The sequence below is a fragment of the Eutrigla gurnardus genome, assembly GCF_963514095.1.
Source record: "Eutrigla gurnardus genome assembly, chromosome: 3".
NCBI classification, from domain to species: domain Eukaryota; kingdom Metazoa; phylum Chordata; class Actinopteri; order Perciformes; family Triglidae; genus Eutrigla; species Eutrigla gurnardus.
The window spans coordinates 30,638,122-30,652,225 of NC_139917.1; the positions used below are offsets into that span (position 1 = coordinate 30,638,122).

The 14,104-nt window shown below is 45.0% G+C and overlaps 1 protein-coding gene across 1 annotated transcript; it reads left to right on the forward strand.

Moving 5' to 3' along the window:
* Positions 1-488: 488 nt before the first annotated feature.
* On the forward strand, positions 489-12,538 carry spred2a (sprouty related EVH1 domain containing 2a). Its single transcript, XM_084005901.1, has 6 exons — positions 489-1,009; positions 6,406-6,580; positions 7,901-8,069; positions 8,594-8,658; positions 10,234-10,389; positions 11,306-12,538. Exons 1-6 carry the CDS (start codon positions 984-986, stop codon positions 11,996-11,998), a joined length of 1,284 nt encoding a protein of 427 aa, XP_083862027.1. The 5' UTR covers positions 489-983; the 3' UTR covers positions 11,999-12,538.
* Positions 12,539-14,104: the final 1,566 nt, after the last annotated feature.

A 14,104-nucleotide genomic window follows, 5' to 3' on the forward strand; every position in this document is an offset into this window, starting at 1 on the left:
TTATATGCTATTTACTGATAATTATTACTATTATAATAGCTGTACTACAAATAGCAGCTTACATTAGCACTCGGATAGGTGCCCAGCCATATGACTTATAATATAATAATAATAATACATTATCTGTATTTATATTACTATTATTATTATTAATAATTATTATCGTTATTATTATTATTGCTATTATTAATGATACTAAATATATGTATTTTTATTATTAATAGTAGTACATTTTATTATGATCTTTGTTGTCATTGCTGGTGTTGCTGTTTATTATTATAATTATATTATTATTTTATTGTTATTTATATTATATAACTGTTGTTGCTGATGTTAGTTGTTATAATTAGGCCTATATGTATTATTATGACCCTCACTATGATTATTAATATTATATGCAAATAGCACGTGACTCTGCGGTCCTTCGGGTCTGACGTCACCCGCCGCCCTCCTCCTCCTCCTCCTCCTCCTCCTCCTCAGTCCGCTCCGCTCTGCCTGCGCTCACTGAATCCAACATGGAGTAAGGAGGAGATGGGGCTCGTCCGGGGCCATCCTCACCGATACCAGCGCACTATCTTCGGTCACCGCATTCCAGCCCGGTCCGGCGGGGGAGGAGGTAGAGGAGGCGGCGGAGGAGGAGGAGGAGGAGGAGGCGCAGGAGGAGGAGGTGGAAGAAGAAGGAGAAGAAGAAGAAGAAAAGGAGGAGGAATTAAAGGCGTAGGAGGAGGTGGAGGAGATCGGATGCGCCTCTTCGGATGCGCTCCAGTAGCTAATTGAGGAGTGAAAGGAGAAGAGAGAGGAGAAGAAGGAGAGGAGGAGGAGGAGGAGAGGATACATAACGCTCATCGGGATTCTAGAACCGGATCCGCCGCCGCTTCTGCCGCTTCTGCCGCGTCTGCCGCTGAAGGGCGAGGAAACATGAAGACGCCGCGCTGCGCTGCCGCGGCGGGAGCTCATTATAACCGGAGGTGAAACGGAAAAAGATGAGCGAGGACACGCGCCCAGACGAGTGAGTACCCCCCCCCCCCCATAATAATAATAATGAATCCTAATTATAATAATAATAACCCACCTATGACGCTCGTCTGCTTATTGGCGCGCCCGCCGCTGAGTTCGCGCACTGATCACATGGATACGGATTGGCGCTGGTGTGTTGCTATGGGCTCCTCATCCTCCTCCTCCTCCTCTTCCTCCTCCTCGTGGAGAGGTCGTGGGTGGCAAGGAGTCACAACAGAGGAGAAGAAGTGTGGACTCATAGCAACAAACCCAACGTGTCGCTGTTAATATTGGTTTGCATGTTTTCCTTCATTCATTAAAAAGAAAAAAAAAAAACCTCAAACCAGCAGCAGTTCCCTTTCTGGCTCGTGACCCCTTCGAAGGAGGCCACCCGTATGTTGTGACTCATCGGCAGCAGCATATGTGTCCGTTCAGCCATCAAGTTATTATTAGATCATCATATATCCCAAAAGGAGAAACGTGTCATCAGGTGGAGGGCGACGATCTAACAGGAGGAGTCCAGGTTGGAGGACTGGAAGCAGGTTTGATATTTATATATCATATCATCCAACGATGAGGCAGAATCCCAATGAAACCTGCAGCTCAGACATATTTCTGATTTTAGGACGTTTCGTTTCGTCAGGAGACCTTAAAGAGTAACTAACTTGGGCCCCGTTGTCCAATGTTGTTGTGTCTCGGTGACAAATGGGGATTTTCTGGAAAACCTGGTCCAGTATTGAGGGAGGACGTAGTCATGGTGATGTCACCCGTCGGTTAGTGGACTACGGGTTTTGAAGCCTCCAGTTCGGCATTTTGGAATCTTTTTGCAAGCATCTGGATGACCATGAGTGGCAGCCTTACTGGATCTGGATCCATCTGGATTCTGGTGTGAAACTGTTAACAAAGTTAGCTTCATCGTTCAAGGTCAACTTTACAGCTAAGGGGCGGTTTTACGTGACGTAACCTTTCCAACATAATATTAAAAAAAATTGTCTTTACGTTCTGCCCATTCGTTTCACGGGACCTTTTACTTTTTTTTTTAAAGCAGTCCAATATTGACGTAGTCATGGTGACGGTTAGTGGACTTCAGTTTTGAAGCCTCCAGTTCGGCATTTTGGAATTTTTTTGCAACCAGTGAAAGGAAGTGACCATATTTGGACTGTAGAGGAGCGACGGGTGGATCTGATGACCACAAGCCAGCAGAGCAGCAACCTTACTGGATCTGGATCCATCTGGATTCTGGTGTGAAGGTGCGAAAACATTTAGCTCCATAGTTTGAGGGTCAACTTTACAGCCAAGTGTGTGAAAGTCATCTTGGTAGCTAACTAGCATGGGTAGCGACGTTAGTGATGTTAGCAATGTTAGCAACGTTATCGTGGTAGCGTGCTATATTGAAGAAGACTCGGAATAACTGAAGAAAGATGTTTGTGCTGAGAGAACGGTGTCGGGGCTCCAACGTTGGAATAAACGCAGCTTCCTCCGTGACGCATCGTCCCATTCCTACACACGACTGACAACACTAACTTACGATTATCCTGGCCAAAATAATTGCGATTTACGATATAATGCCCCGTAATCGTCAAAATGTGCTTAGAAATTGCCGCAAAATGCACAATAATCACATTATATTTTGCCCAAAAAATATATATATTTTATCATCTCAGAGTTTTTTTTGTGAAAAACAATCAAATAATCTTAAATTATTACACATTTAAAAAACAAATGTTTTCTTGTATGCGGTATTTATCTAAAATCAAGCGAGATAGACAGCTTTTTTAAAATCTCCATATTTTACGATTATGAAAATTCACCACAATCACTTTTTGATTCATAGCCTAAAAACCACACCCAGGGCCGGCCCTGAGCACAGTACTTGAGTAAATGTATTAATACACCGACCAGCGATGAGCAGCAGCAGGTGTTTTTTTTATAGTTTCGGGTGGTGGGTTCTTGGTTCTCATTGGACGGAGGGACTGAAGGTCTATCCGACGTGTTTCTGTGGGTTTTTATTGATCGGGCAGAGCCGTCGATAACGCCGGAGGGAGGCGGGACGAGGGGCTGAAAATGACATTGAGGAAAGGTCAGCAGGCAGCAGCGCTCCACCCACACAGGACAGCATTGATTTTCTATCAGTGCTGACCTCCATCTGAGCTGCCGGTGACCGGCGACTTCAACCGAGACGCCTGGGGGCTCGTAGACGCCGAGACAAAACGTCGGGATTTTCAGGGGAGAATAGAAAACACGTTATCATTTATTTATCTTCTTACAGGTAAAAAAAGCTATTCGTCGTGGTCAATTTGGATAACACGTCTTCGTTCAGTGTCGGAAATAATTCCTTTTTTACAACACTTTGTGTATTTGCATTTGTCGATTTCTCAAAAACGTATACATTAAATAATTTGTAGCGTTATTCGTAGATTTAAACAAAACATTTTAGGAAAACGTATCTATAAATACAAATCTGGGGAAGTTTCATCGTCAAGTTTATACAATAATTATCTGTTCCTCAGATCGGTCCAAATATGGTCACTTCCTTTTACTGGTTGCAAAAAATCCAAGATGGTGCCGGACTCGAGGCTTCAAAACTGTAGCACACAAACCGACGGGTGACGTCACCATGACGACGTCCACTTCTTATACTCAGTCTGATGATGTGTCTGTCGGGTGTGATTTCTCACCTGAGAGACCAGAGAGATTCTTAGTTTGATCGTTAGTCCGGTAACACTCGTGCGACTTTATTGATTAGCCGATTCAATCGATGGATCTTTGAAAAAAAAAAATCACACAAAATCTCCACTTTAGTTTAGTTTCCTGGAAAAGAAAAGAGCATTAGAAAGAGATATTGTTCCGACTACTCGGCACAATCCAGGTTCATCCAGCGCTGGAGAACTCGTCATAAACAACGTAGAGCGAACAAAACCGAGTTATGTCAAAGAAACAGGAGTCACATGATTTACATCCCTAACTGTTCATCTTCTTATCAACATTAAATGATAAAAACTAATTCCATCACATTAGTTAGCTCATTAGGTTAAAAAGTTCAAAGGATTATTGTTATTGTGAAAATTCTCTTTTCACCCAAAATTCATCGAGACCTGTTTCTTGTTTCATGACTTCCTGGGATTATTTCTGACTCCCAAAACATTCTCTGATGAGATGAGACGCTTGTTAAACACAATAAAATGAAGGTTTGGCAGCAGTTCTTCACTTCACAGCCTCCAGCCGCTTCACCCGAGGACGGAGTTTTGTGCAATAACAGGACTCCGCCTTCACCTGCACCGGCGGGCGTCGAAGTTGAAGTTTAACCGGCGTCCCGCAGGGCCACGTGACGCGACTAATGGAAGAAGGATTTACCTTTTGGGTCGACCCGAGATTGTGCCGCACGCCGGACGATCCCCTGTTAGATAAAACACAGTGTTTCAGTGTTTTTGTGATGGGCGAGCGAGGGAGGGAAGTCATTGAGAAGTTTGGCAGAGAGCGAGTCAAACACCATCTGCTGCCGCTGTCTCGCTCCAGATCCAGACCTCCGAGAAACAACGTTTTCCATGCTGATGATGATGTCATGGGGGGGGGGGGGGGCGTGTTTGTGTGTGTGTGTGTGTTTGTGATAACGTGTATTCCTGTGCGAGCACTATGTGTAGTTATGTGTTTGTCTTTCATAATGACGAAGCAAACAGACCACCAGAGGCTGTTATCTGCATCTCTGGTCAGATCTTACAAATGTGTATCCTGCCTGAGTGTGTGTGTGTGTGTGTGTGTGTGTGTGTGTGTGTGTGTGTGTATGCGTTTAAGTGCATCCACACACACACGTTAAAGGGCCTCTAAGCAGCCGTTTCATTACCGTGTCCTCTGAGGACACGGGCTGCTTGAGGGCAGGGAGGGCAGGGAGGTCCATCCGGCGGTTTGTGGGCCAAACTGGGACTCCGCGTTTACCTCCGTTAGGTAGTGCTTTCTTGAGTTCTGAAAAGTGAAGCCGATGCTGAAGTGCCTTAAATGATGCCTTCTCTGTGCTGGTCACCGGGGTGGGGGGGCTTAAAGTTTAAATATATTTTAACGTCCACACAACCCCGTCTTACTGTATTTGATATCCATACAGTGATAGAAATCACATTTGACCGTGTCGGGTAGAGATCGTGTTGGATGAGCGTTATTAGGACGAATAGATAAACTCGTTCCGATGCGAGTTGGGCTGCAGGTCAAAGGTCATATAAGCTGGCTCGTCCCCTCACAGGTTCATTTCCAGCAGCTGGCCCGCAGCCGGCGAAACCCGTTTTTCTACATCGTCGGTCGCTTTGTAAGTGAAGGTGTCACTGTTTGCAAATGGAGGATCTCTCATTTTGGAACCAAACTCCACTATATAATGCCTCCTGTCTGTGTGTGTGTCACTGCACGGTGCCGGCAAATGCAGTGATGACTCATGCTACACACACACACACACACACACACAAGCACCATCTGTTTGACAGGCAGGCTGAATCACATAGTGGAGGGAAGCAGTGTGTGTGTGTGTGTGTGTGAGGCCCGTTAGGATGTGACGGCGTGCGGCAGCACAGCTCGACAGCCTGTCGTCAACGGAGACCACCGTGACACTGTGACCGTGGAAACAGGATGTACGAGAGATGTACAAAAGGCAAGACGGGGGAGAGAGAGAGAGAGAGAGAGAGAGAGAGAGAGAGAGAGAGAGAGAGAGAGAGAGAGAGAGAGTGTTTTTATTTATTTAAATTATTTTTGTATTTTGAACTGACGTGCTTCGGCCTCCATCTCCATTTTTTTGTTTTCTGACTGTGATGGACGGTTGACAGGGTTTGTTGTGGTTTTGTGTGTGTGTGTGTGTGTGTGTGTGTGTGAGATCACGGATGAGTAACGCTACGATCAGTAAAGAAGATGAAGGACGAGGCCGCCCAGCTGCTGCTGCTGGTGTCGTTATGGGAGCGGCTCGTTCCTATTGGTCGACAGCTCCTGAGCTCGCTCACCACTGGTCGATCAAATCCAGGTCGTTTGTTAATTATTTCCCACCTGCAACGCCATTTTTTAGGTCCCAAAATTGAGACTGAGACGCTAGAGGGATAAATAATTTCTGATTTCCATCAACGATTCAAATATTTTAGTTCACAGCGTCACCATCGTTATCTTCCCGTCGTCTTCTTAACCATTTTTTTATGAGTTTGAAACTTTCTGAACAACTTTTATTTGTTAAGGACTCGAAAACTCAAAGTTTAGGACTTTGGAAATTCAGGGAAGTTAGCAAAAACTAATGTGCACTTAAGGTGGACTGACCTTTAAGGTGGACCTGCACTATTCTCCTTTAAGTGAAGAGCTGTCTTTTTTCCTGTTTAACTGAGATCACGGTTCATTATGAACAGCAGTCACCGTGGTAACCGATGGAACTGTATGTCTCCCCGGTTGCAGTGACAGCTACATTGTGCGCGTGAAAGCGGTGGTGATGACCAGAGACGAGTCGAGTGGCGGCTGGTTGGCTCAGGACGGCTGCCTGAGCAGAGTGGGCGTGTGCAGGCTGCTGGCGAGCGAACTGCTGGGACGCACCGCCTTCCTCATCCACGGAGAACGCCTGAAAGACAAGCAGGTGGGTGCACCGCCAATTCCTGCTCAACAAAGGAGGTAACCGGGTGTTTGTTAGATTCCCTGTTGGATTTAAAAGTACACACGTTCTGTACTCGAGTAGAAGTACAGATACTTATGTTCAAAAATTAGAAGTACTGATTCAACTTATTTACTCCAGTACTTTACTACCTGTAAACATACAAAAACTGTTCAAAGACAGAGGGGCGGGTACGAGGGGGGCAATATAACGAGGAAAAAAAAGTTGCACATTTGCTACTTTATTACAATGGTAACAACCGGCATCTATGCTAGCTAATTACTTTATAAAGTCGCAAATTACTACTACTTTAAAAACTAGCAAATTTGCGACTTTATAAAGTAGTTAGCTAGCATAGATGCCGGTTGTAAGCATCGTTATAAAGTCACAGATTTGCTACTTTATTAGAGAGGTCATAAACACAGAAGTTAACTTGGAAGTAAACACGTTGCTCGACCTGATGTTTGCTGTTGCTATGACAATAAGTGAAAGCTACCGCTAGCATCTTAGCCCAACCGCCCCGATCAATAAACACCCATAAGATGACAATTTGGCAATCACCACCATCAACATCATCACCCTAAGGACCTTAACGAGGCGTTGTCACATGTTGTGATGTATTACTTAGAAACATAAACGTACATTCAATGGAAGTTAGCTAGCATAGATGCCGGTTGTTAGCATCATAATAAAGTAGCAAATCTGCAACTTTATACAGTATGAATATAATGCAATTTTAAAAAAATGTACAAAAGATATATATTTGAAAAGTACTGTCTATGGTAGAAACAACAAGGCCACTGCCGTATTTATGTCTAGAGGGTGTTATTTGGAGGTTTGATAGAGCAGCTACAGTGTTAGCGTAGCATAGCTCCGATCAACCCAGACTCCGTTCAGAAAGCAAGCATTTTAAAAGTTATTTGCTTGTTGCCTTGCAGACTTCTGACTTTTTGCTAATCCCCGCAATTTGCTAACTTCTGCAATTAAATCAAAACAAAATTGTTTATTTTAAGGTTCATCTAGCTTTAGTAAACCAGCCGAAGAGTGTCTTGCTAGATCCAGTGAATACATGTGAAATTCACCTATGGGTGACGTCATAAACTCAGACAGGACACTGTATCTGGAAGCTTTTAGATTGTTCAAAGTTTATTATTTCGACATAGATTTCATTTGTGGATTTACGGTTTTCTTGGTCAATATAAAATAAATGTTTCTTCTTTTTTCCATTTTCTTTTGAACTATTTGTTTATGATTCAGGTCGTCTCATCTCGTCTGTCAGGTGTGACTTTTTTTCTTTTCCCCCAGGTGATTCTGGAGTGTTTCTTAAAGAAGGATCTGGTCTACACGAAGGCCACACCGACCTTCCACCACTGGAAGGTGGACAACAGGAAGTGTGGCCTGACCTTCCAGAGCCCGGCCGACGCCAGAGCCTTCGACCGCGGGGTGAGGAAGGCCCTGGAGGACCTGACGGAAGGTACGCACTCAAACACGGCTCCAAGAAGTCAGGAAAGCTTGGTTGCTCATCGAGATGCAACACGTCGATGTCCGAAATCACTCCTGGCTCACTATCCAAGTTACTTGTAATAAATATTATTATTTTATTGAGTTCCCTTTTGATGAAATACTCTGACAGAGTTTAAATTCCTCTGGAAAGCGGTGATGGCGCATATGTCTTGTGGCTTTTATTGTGAAAGGTAAGAAGGAAACAAGCAATATACGATGCTGTTGTTGATGTGGCGGCAATAAGTGTTTTTTTCCAAAATGATTTGTTCTCCCCTGCTTCCAGTCTTCATGCTAAGCTAGTTAGCTTGATGTGGGGTCGATACCGATAAAAGGCATAACCTTTGGTCCATTTCATCGATTGTTGCAATACGCCGTTTTCCGCCCAGATCTGGATTAAAACCGCTTCCCGCCATCACCATCACCTGCAACCGAACGTTTATGAGAACTGTCTTCATTTCCTGTGGTACTGATCCTCCCATGTGCCCCCCCCCCCAGGGTCGACCACATCCTCATCGACGCTACAGAACGAGGCGGAGCTCGGTGATGACGACGTCTTCACGGTGAGAAACTCTCCAGCTGTCTGAACGCTGTGGAAGCCTTCAACACACGGAGTAAATGTCCAGGATAATATTACTGAGGCCGGGGATTATCTGAGAGAAGGGAGCGTAAATATAAATGTATCCAACATCATCATCCCCCCCCCCCCTCCCTTCATACCATCGTTATTTCTTCACTTCTAACGGATCAGACTTCGCCTTCCTGTTTTTTGTTATTGTGGATCAGGATTTCGGACAGGAGATGCTGCTTTTGTTTGCAGTGACAAACAGTGTGTGTGTGTGTGTGTGTGTGTGTGTGTGTGTGTGTGTGTCTGTGTGTGTGTGTTGGGCTTTGGAAGGTCAAACAGGAAGCATGAAGGTAGGGTTTGGTATCCTGTGGTGTTTTTTGACCAGACAAACGTCGCCGTCCTGTACAGGGTTTATTACCAACACAGGCGTAGACACACACACACACACACACACATTCTCACACACACACATTCTCACACACACACACACACATTCTCACACACACACACACACACACACACTTGGGATTTGTCTGAGACACACACATGAGGAAAACCAGATTTCCTTTCACGTTCACGCAGATAAAAGAAACCATGTGAAACTTGGTCTTGGTCAGGACACACATCGGCTGGTTTACTACAGCGGTATGAAACCAAAATATTGTTGTGATTTAAAAGCAATAAACAGATGGAAAGGATTCTGAAGTATATGCAACAAGGACGATTTGTCAAAAATGTAAGACGACAAGCAAATTACTTTTAAAATGCTTGTTTTCTGAATGGAGTCTGGTTGGCTATGGTACTCAAAAAAATTGCATTAATGCAAAACATGCCCACACAGGTATGTTGTAACGAGTAAAGAGCTGGAGTCAGGTGGAGGTTAGCTTAGCATAGCATAGCATAAAGCCTGGAAGCATTGTGTTTTGGATCTAACAGTGGTTCACAGGCTGCATCCAACTGAATACCCCTCCGGGTCCTGCTTCCCCCTTAACAGTCCAATTCATCCGTCTCTCTAATGGCTTCAAAGAAAGAAAAGGGTGAATTTCCGCAGGATGTCCAGCGCTGGAGAGTCCGACCTGTCAGAAATCCGTCAGCGAGCCGCCTGTTTACATAGCTGGGCCTCGTTTAGGGAGGGGGGCTGAGGCGGTCCCATCCGTCCTGTCTGCAGGTCTGAAGTCTGACTCCCCGAGAAGGAGGAGGAGGTACGAGAAGAGTCCGAGGAGGAGGACAATGAGGATGTAGATCGACCTTCGTCAGGAGTAAATAATGAAGCGCTGCTTCCTCTGGAGGCCCCTGGATAACGGAGGAGGACTGCTGGAATGTGTTTGTCGGAGAGCAGCAGGAGAATAAACCATGTCGTTGGGAAACTATGGAGGTATCGGCGAGCACTGAAGTACTTTTTAATAAAATATGAGATCGGTTTGGCCCTTCAAAAGGACCCGGTGAAGGACGGACAAGACACCAGGGAAAGGGACACACTGATTGGGGGGTGGGGGGGTCTAGAGGTGGAACATACCTGAGTGTTTGCGATGGACGGCTGTCGTCACACTGTCTCCTCTCTGTCCTCCAGACGGCCACCGACAGCTCGTCCAACTCGTCCCAGAAGAGAGAGCCGGTGATGCATACGCTAGCCCCACACAACTTCTGCGAGGCGCGTCGGCACCATTGCATCCTGGGACATTTCTACGAGCACCACCGGCCCTCGGATCACTACTTCCTGGACCAGGTGAGTCGGGGTTGTGGGCCAGCTGGGGGTTGATTGGACTACAACATTTGGTGTGATTTATTGCTGGACGCCAACTCTACAGCAGCATAAAACCTGCAAAGAAGTGTTTAAGTCATCTAAGTAGCTAACTGCATTGTTAGCATGGTAGTGACCTGTCAATCAGCAGGTAAGCCCCGCCCCCTAAAGCATCCCCTGCTTTCTGGTCTGGTGGACTCTAAATGGACCATGATGTACTAAATGAACATCATGCTGGACTGAAGAAGACTTGAAACTAGAGATTGAGACCATAAACTCATGTTTACTGAGATAATACATCAAGAGAGAAGTAGGACCATTTTCTCATAGACTTCTATACAACCAGAGAGGAGTCGCCCCCTGGTGGCCAGCAGAGAGAAGTAGGACCATTTTCTCATAGACTTCTATACAACCAGAGAGGAGTCGCCCCCTGGTGGCCAGAAGAGAGAATGACAGGTTTAAGGCACTTCAGCTTTGGCTTCACTTTTCAGAACCGGCAGGTTGCCGCCTGTTTTACATTGCATTGTTTCACAAAACTCATTGTGTCTCAAGTGTTGAATGCCGTCCCTTCTTCATAAAACATTTGCGTCCACCTGTATGTTAATTTGATCTAGGTTGTACAGAAATATTATTTTAAATATTGCAGATCTGCAAAGACATGTTTTGTTTTTTTATGATTACATTTTTGAAAGACAAGAATATACGCAGGCATATAACACGTAAATAAACGTAAACTTGAACTAGTGAAAACCACTAATAATGGTCTGACCCCGTATGGGAAGCGTGTCTTTCATAGTTGAGATTTATCCATAGCGACGGCTGTTAGCAGCTGTGTTTGCGCCGACCTTGGAGACCCCCTAAAGGACAAAGTCACTTTCCATCTCCCTCCGTGTCTCTGCAGGCGGTGCACATGTTCCCTCGCCACGTCAGCTTCCAGGTGGAGGAGGAAGAGATCATACGCATCAACCCCCGTGAGCGGAACTGGCTCACCGGCTACGAGGACTACCGCCACGCCAACTCCACGCGGGACAAACTCACCCAGCCCGACAGCCACGACGCCCATGTACACTTCGCCAAGAGCGAGCCGCCCAAACACGACTACACCTACCCGTACCCGCTGAGCTGCGACGTGCAGCGAGGATGCGGAGGGAAACCAGGTTGCCTGGAGCTGGGCGGCGGCACCAGGGCGGTGGTGACGATGCAGCCGCGGGCCCTGCAGCCCAAAGGCAAGCGGCGGAAGGAGGACGGCGAGCGCTCGCGCTGCGTTTACTGCCAGGACATGTTCAACCACGAGGACAATGGGCGGGGCCGCTGCCAGGAGGCGCCGGACCCCATCCAGACCTGCATCAGGCGGGTCAGCTTCATGTGGTGCGCCGACAGCCTGCTGTACCACTGCATGTCGGACCCGGAGGGGGACTACTCGGACCCTTGCTCCTGCGACACCGGCGACGAGCGCTTCTGCCTGCGCTGGGCAGCGCTGGTGGGCCTGTCGCTGCTGGCGCCCTGCATGTGCTGCTACGCCCCCCTCAGGGCGTGCTACCGCTGCGGCGTGGCCTGCCGCTGCTGTGGCGGGAAACACAAAGCCGTGGGGTGAAGCGCCGTGGGGTGAAGCGCCGTGGGGTGAAGCGCTGCGGGGCGGCGCAGGCAAAGACTCGTGGGACGCCGTTGTCATCTTTTGTTGTTGTCGTTTGTCTCGTCTCCGATTTTTCCAGAAGGAGTAAAAGAAGAACTTTGTCTCAACAGATGGAAATAAAAGTTCCCTGTCTTTTGTTTTTATGTCTCTTATGACATTGAAGAGAAAATGGCTTCCGATTATCACAAAGACCGAACAAAGAATATTCATTCCTGAATAAATATATATAAATAAATACATACATACATACAGGGTCGCCCATACAGTTGGAAACATTTGCTAATATCTGGTATTTTATAGCGCCAAACAAATGTTGTGCATTAATTCATTTCACCTGGGTGATTGTGACACCTAGTGTAACCATTGCACCTGCAGTCAAAAGTGATGACTCATGCATAAAATAGGAATAAACAAAATGTTCCAAAGATTCCAAAATGTATTCATGCATAAAATTTGTTTGGCATATAAAAGACAAGACATTTGAAAATTATTCTAACTTCATGGGCGACCCTGTGTATATATGTATGTGTATATATATATATATATATATATATATATATATATATATATATATACATATATACATGTATATACATGTATATACATATATACATGTATATACATGTATATACACACACACACACACACACACACACAGGTCATTTTTACACTTGTGTTTTAAAGGCTTGAATCTTGAATTTGTGTGAGCTTATTTTAAGGTCACCATATAGTTTTCTGATGCACGCTTGGAAAGGGAGGGGTCAGGGAAGGGGTATGAGGGTCCTACACACTGCTCCTAAAAAAAAGCACTTTGGGACGTACACAATGATTCCAGTTAGTCCAACAAATTAAGAAGCAGATGTATTCACTTTTTTCCCCCTCATATTCAAGTTAGACGGGGAGATGGATATTTGTTTCGGGTCGGCTCTTAGAGACAAATAAAGTGATTTATTGACCAAAAAAATCAAAACAAGGTAAACAAATAGATGAAGTGAAGATGTGCTGTAAAACAAGAAGAAAAAAAACAACCCAAAGCCATCGCAGTTAAATATGGAGCTGGATTCATTAGCCTAGCTAATACAGTTCTCATAGACTTCCATGCAATCAGAGGAGTCGCCCCCTGGTGGCCAGTAGAGAGAATGCAGGTGTAAGGCACTTCAAATTCGGCTTCACTTTTCAGACCTGGAGGTTGCTGCCTGGCTTCCAGTCTTACTGCCTGACTAGATTACGGTGTCCTGATTGCAGTTCTGTATTCAACGCAAAAACACGAGTTCAGCGAAGACACTTAACTGGTCTGAACGCTGCTCTGCTTCCCTCCCACCTCACGGACACAGATAAACCAGTTTGGCTGACCAGTAAAAAGGTGGTTCCCAGTCCTGAATAATCCAGGAGCACAATGACAATTTGCCAGAATTTGTATGCAGCAACAACACAATCATTTGCAAAGTTAAGCCTCACTGAATCCCCCACTGTGTACTGGTCATACTGGTCATACTGGTCCATCTTTACTGGTATGTGGTCTGGAGGTTTGTATGATGATAAGAGTAAAAAAAAAAAAAAAACGTGAGAGCAACGCTATGACAGAGAACTGCTTTAGACACTTAAACTTAATATACGTGTATGCCTGTGTGTGTGTGTGTTCAAGAACAGCCAGGGTATCAAAAATTGTCCTTTAATTGGTTAAAATTGCCAGAAAAGTCACCGAACATCGGCAGAATACTTGAGTCTCGAATTTAAAACTTAATTCAAAGACATTTCTTTACTAATTCCCTATTTTTTTTTATATTAAAATCTTGGTACAGCGGGCGATACGTCGATCCCACAATGCGTTTTATGAAATGAACACAAAGTCTGAAAATGCAGATAAAGTTTGAGAAAAAACCCCAAAACAGGGGGATTTAGATTTAGAAAGCAATGGACAGTTTGATTTCCAGGACAAAGTTTTTCTTAATTTAAATAATTTAAAGGAAGAGATTTTTAGATCATATTTAATCTATATAAATACTTAATTGTATTTATTAATACAGAGAAATGCTAAATACTCAAATATTTAAATACAATCGCATC